The sequence below is a fragment of the Acartia tonsa genome, chromosome 4, assembly GCF_053477335.1.
Source record: "Acartia tonsa isolate MP-2025a chromosome 4, ASM5347733v1, whole genome shotgun sequence".
Classification (NCBI taxonomy): domain Eukaryota; kingdom Metazoa; phylum Arthropoda; class Copepoda; order Calanoida; family Acartiidae; genus Acartia; species Acartia tonsa.
The window spans coordinates 31,359,333-31,371,445 of NC_137263.1; the positions used below are offsets into that span (position 1 = coordinate 31,359,333).

General features: G+C 31.2%; 1 protein-coding gene across 1 annotated transcript in view; it reads right to left on the bottom strand.

The window, feature by feature from the left end:
- Positions 1-10,133: 10,133 nt before the first annotated feature.
- Positions 10,134-12,113, bottom strand: part of LOC145316777 (uncharacterized) — a 49,892-nt gene continuing 47,912 nt past the window's right edge. Inside the window, exon 8 of the mRNA XM_080157508.1 lies at positions 10,134-10,871. Coding sequence (XP_080013634.1) covers positions 10,276-10,871 — 596 coding nt within the window. The 3' untranslated portion in view covers positions 10,134-10,275. The remainder of the gene's footprint in view (positions 10,872-12,113) is intronic.

The following is a 12,113-nucleotide window of genomic DNA, read 5'->3' on the forward strand; positions in this document are numbered from 1 at the left end:
CAAACTTGAATTCTAATCTACAGAAGGCATAATTTTGTTTCATATCATTGCGGATGTACATCAATTTATGGTCCATTGTCTTATTCTTTAAAAGACGTGCTATCCATGGGACTGGCAATAAACTTTATCAAGAACCTTTTATATTCACCAAAATATTACCTCTTAAGGTTTTCAGCAAAACCCAAATATACAACAATGCTATTTGGCCTTTAATTTAATGTTGATATAAGGACAGCACAAAATTTAACAGGTAAACACACATACATATTTCATACCATCTATCTACACAACACATACACGAAAGAGTTTATCTATGTATTGGCGGATATGGCTCTATCTTTAAACAAACTTGGATCTAAACACACTTTCTAAAATCTTTTTTGCTTGGGTATACCCTAAATAAGCAGATTTAATATCTATTTTGTTTCTGATAATCTGGCAGTTATAAATAGACTAGGTATTACTAACAGTCTCACGATGGTTTTATTCAGGCGCGTGCACAATATTTTGCAAAGCAATTCCCTAAAAATTGTTGATACCCCATTATTTAAATTATGTGAAGGGTGTAAACATATAATGAAGGGGGTAAGATAAGAAGGAAATCAAGCTGAGAACATACAGTTTTAGAGATATTAAGTAAACATTTTTTTTTGTTTTAAACAAGTTTTTAGATTATGAATGTTAATTAGGTTGAGTGGTTTCTGCTAAAAATTTTTTTTAACATGCAAAATGTTACAAAATTAATATTTTTTTCCTTTCTCGTATTTGTTTGGTATAATGTCAACTTTAACGTATAGTAAAAGTAAGACAGAATATCTTTGTATGTCTGTTAGGTTTTTAATTGTTCAATCGAATTAAATGAAAAGTAGCAAAAAATTAGCCAATAAGACAGCATGGAATTCTATGTGATCAACTATCCAATATTTGGGAAAGGATAAGGAGTATTCAGTGGTGGTCCAAAAGTAGGTTCGATTGAAAGCACCAGTGTTTCCAAACTAAACCACCGATAATAATGACCTAAATACATATTTTTTTACCAGTTACAACACAAGGGAAGACAGAAAAGTTATAATAATGAATTCTGTACTGTACTTTATTATCAGCAGCACCATATTGATAATAAAACTCAATGTTGTACAGCTATTCAGTTCATATAATAAATATTTTAAAATATTTTAGGAATATCATAAATATAATATATACAAAATAATATCATGAGCTACTTTTTCTGGCCAGTAACATTGGCTGCAGTTTGTTTTTATATATTTATATTGGTGAATTCTGTTCATACGATAAATATATAAAAATATTTTGATAATGTTGATGTATTATAATATATGGGTATAATTGGTTAAAATAAAGTTGACAACATGGTGCAGTGCATGAAAAAGTTATCAAAGTTTATGAAAGGATGAAAAATAGTCTGTGTGTAAAGTCAGGGATGTAATAGACCAAACAGAGGCTTACAGGAGGGGGGTTTATCCACTTCCCTTGGTGTCCAACCTCCCTACACCTCCCTTGACAAGGGTCTAAACTCCCATCATACACCTCCCTTAAATTTAAGTGGAGTGTTAAAAAAATTTAACAGTCATAGAACGCTTTAAAAAAGTTTTAGCAAATTAATTATGTAGGGGGTGGATATTAGAGGGGTGAATCAAGTTATCAACAATTCTGAAAATGAAATAACACCCTTCTTGTTGGTAAAACCCTGTGCACGACACTGAGGCAAAATCATATGAAAAATTTTAGGCTAGCCGAGGGGTTTGCGTTGATAAAAATCAAGATACTTTGTAATCAAGATAGAACTATTTAGTTTGGCTTTTAAATTTTAATTTCTCAATTATCTTTGAACTCCCTGAAGTATGATATTCTGTGTAAATGTATGTTTATGATAAAGTTTGATGTGTGTGTGTGTGTATGTGGATGTAAAAGCATATATTATTAACCTCAGCTAATGTATTCATCATAATTATCTCCAGAATATCTCCGCCTCCAGGTATACTGCTTGCAGGCTGCCTGCTAGCCAGCAACCAGGCATATCACTTGTTTAACTAGTTTAAGATAAACTAAAGTAAGTAAACTTTACAACGTCTTTATTATGTCTAGTATCATTTTATTTTATCTTAATACTCATCATGACCATTTGTCTGTCAGTTGAATTTAATGTAAGATAAAAGGCGTTAAAATATATCTGTCTCATAAAAGTGAACGTTTACCTAAATATTTATGTTTACCATATATTATTTATCTACAATATATCCTGTCATATTTTTTTGGCTAAAAAATTTACCAAAAAAAGTTTATTTTGATTTCTGAAATCAAGATAAAGGTAAGTATTCAAATATATCATCCTTTCAAATTTCAAAGTGTTAGTTATGGGGCTGTGGTTTATTTTAATTGCTTTGGTTTTCATTAATTTGGCAAGGGGGTTGGGTATGTAACTGTACACTCCTATAAGTAAGGCTCTTAAAAATCTTTTATTTTTAGTTTTAATTAGGGTTGGGCCGGATATCCGGTAATATAATATTTTATATTTTACAACAAAAATCTCTGCTTTTTAATGTTACAAGTGGCTTATATTAGAAATCTCAAAACATAAACTTTGGTGACGGCAGCAGTACTTGGCAGCTGCCAGCAGCAAACCGGCGGTCGGCAGGTAAACGGCAACGGATTTTATGAAAGTGTAATATGTCATGAAGATATATAAAAAGCCTAAGTTTGAAATTTGAAGTCTCCAAGTAAAAAATTGCAGTCACAGGAACCTACGACAATAGGATATTTTAGTATTTGATAACATGAAATGCTTTGTTTAAGTCACTCAGTTATAGCCCTATACCTTTCATAGAAAAAATGAGGGGGAGAGGGGGCGGACGTTCAATGCCATCTCCCCACCCATCCTCCAACCGTTAGGAATTAAAATTACAGATTGAGAGGGTAATAGTTCATAAGATTTATTAGCTTAGAAGAAAGATCATTTAATAGTTACTTAATTTTTAAGTTTTAACCTTAATTTTATATGATAAAACACTGGTTTATGAAGATTTTTTTGCTACTTTAATATCCGGTAATTTGGCCGGTTATCCGGTAATTTTCCGGATATCCGGTTTGGCCGGATATCAAGCCGGTTATCGGATATCCGACATGTGATTCAGTCGGATATCTGGATTCCGGTATCCGACCCAACCCTTTTTTAATATAATAAAGTTACTTTAATACCATGATTAAAAATATTATGGTATGTTAATGTCATGTTTGAACATTGACATCTAGGGGGCTTAGTGTGTCGCTTCGGGATCTACACCTTTCCATGCACCTTGCATAATTGCGGTGTAAAGTGTTCATTCCGATAGACAACCAACCCTTTTGATTGCACGATCTTTGTCTGGAAGTCCTAACTGCGCATGTTAATGAGTTGCGCCTGCTTATGGGCCAAGGCATTTCACCTGCTCTTACTATTAATGTTTAATACAAATATGTATTTTTCGTGTATAATGTAAAGCTATCCAAATAAGTTTTCACTTATCATACTGTAAAGTGTGCAAGGATTTAAAAGGCTTTCCATCCTTAAATAATTTTTACTAACATAAATTTCATTGTTTTAATATTATCACTTTTTACCTTCTCGTTTGCTAGCAAATTGCTTTCTGTTCTTTGTAGCGAATTGGATTTGTTAATATTCCCGACGCTATTGGTTGATTTTTAAAAACTAGATTGAAAGTCGCCACAGGGTCCTCGAAAAGGAAACAAACAGTTATTTAACCCCCTTCCCCTCTATTGTTTTTCTCTAATACATAAACCAGGATACGGTTTACGTACAGGTTTCGAATTAATTCCGTTGTTGGTATGAACTGACAGAGTGTATACAGTATAATACAAAAAATCTGTGTTTTATCAAATTCTCACGGAGTTGTGTTTTTTTTGGCATGAAAGGTCCTTTTAGTAAATAGATATTTAAACATATTTGCACTTGATGATATATGTATAGAACATATGAAGATGAAATCAGAATGTTCTCAATAAAACTTGTAAGGCGCTGAATATCTACTTTATATGAATGCACAATTTTCTATTTTCAATGCAAATACAGCCTAAGCAAAATAAATTTGGAAATACATCTAGTTTTACACACAGGCCTATAACCTTCGGTGTTTTTTCTAATTTTAAAATTCAAATTTCAGCCAATCAATATAGTATTTACAAGAGGGATCAAAAGTTAGCATGAGAAGTAACAGAATGTCTGTCTCTAGGTTAGGATCTCGCTAACCGGTGAAATGTTATGGTTTTCCTTTACAGTAAAGATCCTCATTGTTGCAAGGAAGGTTTATATAAAGGGTCTTCTAAAAAACGTAGTTCCCATGCTTATATTAGGTTAGGGTAAGTGTAAAGGTTACAAAAGCCCCGCTGGGTTAATAATCCGTAGGCTGTAAGGAAAGGCGTCACAAGGACCTTTGTCATTAACCACTAACAATATATTATCTTAAAAAGCTGAATGATTCCTATGAAGATCAGATAAAAGGACCGCAGTCAGTACTGAAAGGGCTTCGCCAAAAAACAGGAGTGGGATAACCACCAACCACTGTTTTCTTTGTTAAGAACTCCCATCATCAAAATAGAATTATTTGTTCCAGTTTTCCATTTAAATTGAACATAAAGTACTTATTAATGGTACACAGTCAAAGTCTGAATTATAATTCTATCTAGAGGTTCTGTTCAAGCGTCACAATTGCTCTAAATTATCCTGTCTTTTCATATCTAATGAAATTTGGGTGTTAAAATAATTTAGTGTCACCCCCAGGTAAAAACAAAAAACATATCATTACTATTAGATATATTTCCATAGAAGCATAACCTAATCGGTTAATCTGTGTTAGTAAGATCTTAAAGAACGAAAGGATATAATTCTTTTTTTTGTACTTAATTTAACATAGCATTTGTGTATTTTTGTACCAATTTTGCTAAATTTGTTAGTAAATTTATTTGTCAGTTTAGTATGCACTCCATTAAAGCCTACACAACTTTGTAAAAGCTCCATAACTTTGGTGTAACAAGAATATTTGTTGGATTTTAAGAGGCATTTCCTTTCCAACGAGAGGGAGAAAGAGAAATTGAAGGTTCTCACAAATACGGATGGTTTAAAGAAAAATAAAAAAAGATTGACGTTTGGGAGATTTTAGTTATTACCAGTTACTTACCACTCCTTCCATGTCGGTCCTTGAGGAGGATTATTTGTATTGTTTTCACTTCTACATGCATTCAAAGTTTAGAAAATGACAAATATATTTTCTTTTTTAAAGTAAAAATACTCTATAAGCCTTTAAGAAGTCCGGCCTCTTTTATTAGGTTTAATAGAAGTTAAATATACTTTCTTTTCTTGATTTTTTTACACTTCATGGCCTCCAAGCTCAAAGGGAAGATCTAAAATTGTTATTGGATTCTATGTTTTGCTTCCATTTGATTAAATTGTCCTTATCAATTGACGAACTTTAAATTTTAAAGAGTATAAGGCTTAAGGGGGTATAAGTATTAGAGATAAGTATATATATCTCAGGGAGGGACGAAGCCCAATCTGTATTACTTTTGATTCACTTTTGTTCCTGTGACGTCATATAGATTTTCTTCCCCCTTTCCCTTTTCTTTCCCGAAATCTATATGATGTCTCAGGAACAAAAGTGACTCAAAAGTAATACAGATTGGGGTTTCGTCTCTGGGAATTATTTTCACCCGCACGTCCCTAGTATAATGGCGATTTTAAACGAAGAATAACTTTTTTTACTTCTGCAGCTTGTTGTTTTTGTAATATCAATTTCTTTGAAATTTTTCTTTTCTTTAAACTTTTTTCTCTTGAAAAGTGAAAATAAACATTAATCTAACATGCACCTTTGTATTTCAAATTATTTATACTTTGTTATCATCACAAATCATAAAATTTTATATTTTGTCACAAATATTTTTAAAATTTCAACATATGGAATTAAATGGGCAGACAAAGTTTTGAGCAGCTTGCTTAATTTGTTCCTTACTAATAAATTTAAAATGGCTTTAAATGTGGTTATACTACGTTTTTTTTGGTGAAAATTAAATAAACTTTTAATTAAACAATTTTGTATAAATTTTAATGTCCTTATGCTGTAAAACTATTGTTTGAATACAAGAAACCTTTATTAAAAATTTTTATTTTAAGATTTATATTCCTAATTGATTTAAAGTTTAAATAAACTTAATATGGTTTACTTAATTTTCAGAAAGTTAGATATATAGAATTAGAAAATTTATGTAAAAGGAATATTAATCTTGAATAAATTTATTGTTGAAAATAGTTTCAATTGTTGATTTTGAAAGTTCATGAAGTATTGACCATTGACCATAGTGTACTTAATTAAGTGAAAAATCTAATTAATTAATTCGTTTAAAATTAGAAAATTTACAACAGGATTATTTGCATTTTTTTTCATGTACACTTTAAGGCAGTTCATTGGTGGAATCCTTACATCACCTTTACCATATATTTTTACCAGTTAAAATAATATATACCAGCGGCTAAGCCTCTTAAGGCTTCTAGGGGCACATAAGTTGGAGGGGAGGAAGGGGAGGTGAAGTGGAAGTAACCTACCCTCTTTTTAACTTATTATTAAAAAAGATAAGGTACAGCAATTTTTGATTTCTCTTGGGAGGATGGTTGTACGGTACCCTCCCAAAAATAGAGTGAGGATTAGCGGTTAGCTGGTACACACAGACAGGTAGACACTTAGACATCCTGGTACTTGTATAATTATACAAGGACTAAAACTTGGTTATGACATTTTGGCCAGGTCTAATCCTGAGGGTCCTGATAAAGCAGTCACTTAGCCCCAAAAAGTTCTCTCTTTTGTGCTACTTGGTCAGCTTGCGACGAATGGGATTCCACCAGTTTATTAGACAAATGAAATTCAGATTAATGCAACTTTTATAGAAATACATATTATTGTAGAATTATTTTAATTAAAACTTCATCACAACTAATAATTTTACTTTTTTTTATATAACATGTTAACTGATTAATGTATATTTTATAAGCACTTTTTAATAGCATAGATGTTTGGAATGTTTTGATTATTTACATAAATATTTGGCATGAAAAAAAGAGTCTTTTTTTTTAATTATGCTTTGTACAATATAATCTTTAAATGGTGTTTACTTATAAAGAAATTACTTTTTTCATGCTTTAAATAGATAAAATTGGAACAATAGTATCACAATATCAGGGCAGGGGAGAGAAAATTTTTATAAATTTATGGGTAATATATCTTTATAGCAAATGATAATAATTTCGGTTCAATTTAGAAATACAGAGGTTGTATTTTTCCCAAACTTTAAGGCTGATAACGACCAAACGGCTGACCATTGTTTACACTTAATTAGAACAACAAGGTCAAAGCAAAATCTAAAAAATCTTAGGATTTTGCAAAGGCCTTATCGAGTTTTACTTGTTTCTTATGCTCGTTCTGACTGTGTAGCAGCTTAAAAGATGTTAGAAAAATACTACTGTAGTTCCGACTAGATCCACAACTTTTTAAATTTATCTACTGCATATTTACAACAGGGTAAAGCAAATAAAAAATTAAGATACTTATTTCTATGATTAAGAAAAATACAAATTTAATTTTATAAATATAAGAGCACCTTTCAGGAAGAAATTAAAGGTAATAAATTAATATATTTTTCTTCCTTTAATTAATGTCTACTTAAGTTCTAGGTTAATTTTAAAAAAGAAACTTTTAATAGAATTAACCCTTAATGATACAAATAATTTTGAGAAGCCTTGGCTAGATTTACAAGCAAGTCAAAGAAATAATCATTATTGCTAGAGTGTGGTATATCTTTAACATTATTTCTTAAAAACCTTTAGGTTAATATAATTTCTTCAAAAAATTTAAAATCATTAATTTGTTCTATGATAAAAATGAAGTACAAAATATACAAAAGAAGAAAATTCAAAATAAAATTGCGAAGTTTTCAATATCATTAATCATTTCTTATGAATAAAGAGAAACAATTTCAAACAAATTTGATCACATATAAATTCAATAAATAATATTTAAATTTTCGACAAGTCTTTGACATGAAACTTAATTTATTGTGTACTTATTATTAAACATATCAAATATGAAACTTTTTAATTGAATTATTTACTAAAAAATATGGAAGACGATGAATTAACAAAATATATATAAAGGTTACAATATTTAAATTTTATTCTTATTCAGGGACAATGCAAGGGGTCAAAATTTTAATAACCTACTACCCTTGTTACTCCCTTAAATACCTAATTACCTTAGAATACAACTTATTTAATTTTTTTTGTGAATTTAGTATAGAATAAAATTGCAGAATCACGGTCCTTCTGATTTAAAAAAAAAGTTTATGCGGATTAAGTCTAAAATACAAAGTTTTGTTTTATAACTTAACGGTTTGTCGATCAAAAGGCTAGTTGCACAACAGCTAGCCGATTCAACAATGCTCCAGAACATCTGAAATAGTCAAGATACAACATTGTACAGGGCGGGTGCATCAACGTGTTTTTACGCACAAGGTCTTTAGCTGTGCTACTCCTGTGCATATTTTGGTATGGACTATCCCAATTTTTTATACCGGTTCATATAATATGACTAGAGTTGGCTCGATATAACTATCTCCCTATTGGCTAGTTTTCTATATGCATATATATTTCTCAATAAATCTATTTTCCTCACCCGGCATTACTATTTAAACGGAAGTAAATATTTAATAATTTAAATGATCTTAAAAAGATCTTTTAAATTATATTTTTTTCTTTACATTACCATCACCAAAGGGTTTATTATATGATTACAATTTTAGTTCAATATTTGAACACACAAAGTGTCGCCACAATCGAATTCTTTTAAAACAGAGTTTTCTTAAATTTATTATATCATAAATTTAAATTTTCTTTTTTATGATTAGAAATTAAATACTTCATTACAATGTAAATAGCAACATGAAATGAAAAAAAAGAATTTGTTTTTAATAAAGTAAAATAATGGGTCTTATAGTTCTGGGCAATGAGAGTTTATTATGGATTATTGGAGCACTATGAGTTTTCAACGAATAGTCCTTGGAAAACTTGAGCTCGTTTATAGACATTTATTTCCTATATAGATCTGACATGGATCTTGAAACAATTAAGCAGGCCGTTTTGTACAGGTTAAAAATTGGAAGATTTCATTAAATAAAAGTTATCGCAAATATACTTAGTAAATAACGATGGCTTTACAGCTACCTTCGTATTTTGGACTAAATCCGTATTCTCTAATTTAAATGTATGTATATATCACATATATACATTCATAAACATTTTTCTGATTAGAAGCAAACAAGAATTTTAGTATTGTTTGTAGAAACAATAACATGGTATAATGAATTTTTGTTTTGATAATATGCAACATAACAAAATCACCTGCCCTTACTTTAATGCTCAACATTTCTTAATGTAAATATTAAACAAAATAATTGAGATAGAAAATTAAAGTGAATAGGGCGATATAGGGGAAGCAGAAAGCTTAATTTAACTATACTTTATATACTCTAAGCGATGCCTATGCAAATTCCAAAATTTGGCAAAAAGAACAGATAAATAAATTTTAGGGATTAGATAAGGCAGCCGCCAGCAAGCCGACAAGAAAAAACAAAAACGGTTTAGTCATAACTTAAACATTCCGTCGGGTGCCTTTTATATTTGGAAACATTAATTTTTTTTAAAGCAGCCAAACGGCTGTAAACTTGCAGCTGGTTGGCGGATGGCTGGCGCGTCTAAGGGACCCAGAAATGAATATTGGTTGGATGGACAAATAAACGGAAGTAACTGGGACTGAATGTAGACATAAATAATATCAACTTTTCCTATTTCCTGCAAATCTTTCAGGGATACAGGGTTAGGACAATGGAAGATTAGTTTATCTTTCCCTCTTAAATTTCAGAATTTAATATTAATAGCTTTAGATTGTTAAGGGGAAAATCAAGTTATAAGCTATCCCTGGAAGATTCGCTACTTCCTTATTTCTCTATATTAAAGATTCTTACTCCCCCCCCCCTCTATATTACATTTTAAAAAAGTGGACCTTAACCTTCCGTGTAAGCAAAACCTGACCTTAAATAAATGTCTAAAAAAGAAATAATAGTAGGTTTTAGGGGAAGATAATTTTTCCCTCTTTTTTCTGTCGTAACCTCTAGTAAATATTTCACAAACGTTATCATAATAACAATTTTAAAATATAAAATCTAAGTTTGTTCTTGAACCAGGGTAGAGTAACACGGCGGCAGGTCAGGCGGTAACGAACCGTTTTCATGATATGGCGGAGACGTTAAATTATCCGTTGACTGCAAAGGCCCAGTCGGTGCAATATTACTGCGTGCCCGTGGCGGGCTGTAGGGAGGCGGGGGTCGGAACGCCGCCGTTGGCGAAAACTGGTCTATAGCTGCCCCGCTGCTCCCACATCCGCCATTGGTTGTTGCCGACAATGCAAAGCCTATTCTCGGTTCGGCATAGGGATTCGGTGGACATGATGGAATTATGCTATTATCAGCTAAACCTCCGTCTCCTGGTGGCGGCGGAGGACAACTGGGCCGGTAGTCACCGCCTGCAGGCTGCGGTGGCCGTAGGTAGTCATGAGGTTGTTCTATAGACGAGTCAGGACAACCCTCCTCGTTGTAATAGTCGTGGAACTTCTTCACCTTGCGGGTGATTTTGGCAATAGCAAGACACAGAAGGGTAAGAGCCCCCAGCACAACAACCCCGACCACTACAAGGACAGGTATGTTCCAACTGGACCAAACTGTTTGTGTTGTCGCGCTCAGATCCTTGCAGTATACCTCGTCTGAAATAGAATAATAAATTTATTATTCTTCATTGTAGGATTTAGTTATAAACTTTGTTCATAACAATTGATCAGAGAACAAGCCATGAAAATCCAGAGCTGATTAACTTGTCTGATTTATTCTTAATTTTGATTTCTTTTACTTTTCTTTTAACAATTTAATGCAACAAGCATTTTTTCTTGATTTGGTATAAACTATGTATGTAATATGTTTGTAAATGTTTTTAGAAATCTAGGGATCGCTCACCGCTTATATGTTAGGCAATTCAGCTGCGAGGAGTTCTTAACAAAAAGATATTCGCTGTAGCTTAATTTTTTTTACTTTTAATCGTTTAAGAACTCAAAATATTGCTGTGTTTTTTTTTTATCAAAAATACAAGAAAATAAAGAAGCCTGAGAAAATCTGGAGAAGTGATCAGCTAAAAAATTGCGGCTGCGATTTTTTAGCAGATTAAAAAAAATACTTTTTTTGTGCAGAAGGTGAGCCCTGCAGAAATCTAATATTATACAGATGCACTTGATATTAAAGTTAGAAGAAAATAGGATTGCAGGCAACAAGAAAAATATAAATTACAAAATAAGATTATTTCAGGGAATGAAGAAGGAGCTTGAAAAAAATATTAAGAAAATCACGAAACCTATTACAAAATGAATTACAAAGCATCAATTACTATCTTAAGTAATTGTTAATATATAGAAATCAAATATTAATATGAAAAATGCGATACAAATATTTAGACAGATATAACTCCTGTTATGTTCCTTACATTTATTATGCAATTTATTTTGAAAGCCGTCAATTTTAGGAATGCTAGGTATTTGTTGAAACAATGTTTTAAAGAATTAACATCTCATTTAGTCCAGTACAGACACTTAATTCTCAGTCTAGGTGTTAAAAAAACAATGATGGGTGTATATAATCCAGGGATATTCAGGGATAAGACAATGGAGATAAATTGAGGTATAGTATCACAAATAAAAAAAACCTTCTCTAGATTAAGATTATTTGTAAACATTTTTGGACATTGTTTATAAAACTTTGAGGGCCAGTGTAATGTATAGTTAAATGACCCACTCATCCCTGATATAAACATTAATTTTTAAACTATTCGTAAAAAAATGTTTGGTAAAAACTGAATATTTAAAAAAAATCAATGTCAGATTTTCGTGCTAATGACTTTTAAGGGTTTTGTTTTAAACAACGAGATTTGCTCAAAGTTTTTACTACTCCTCAAGTTTTCA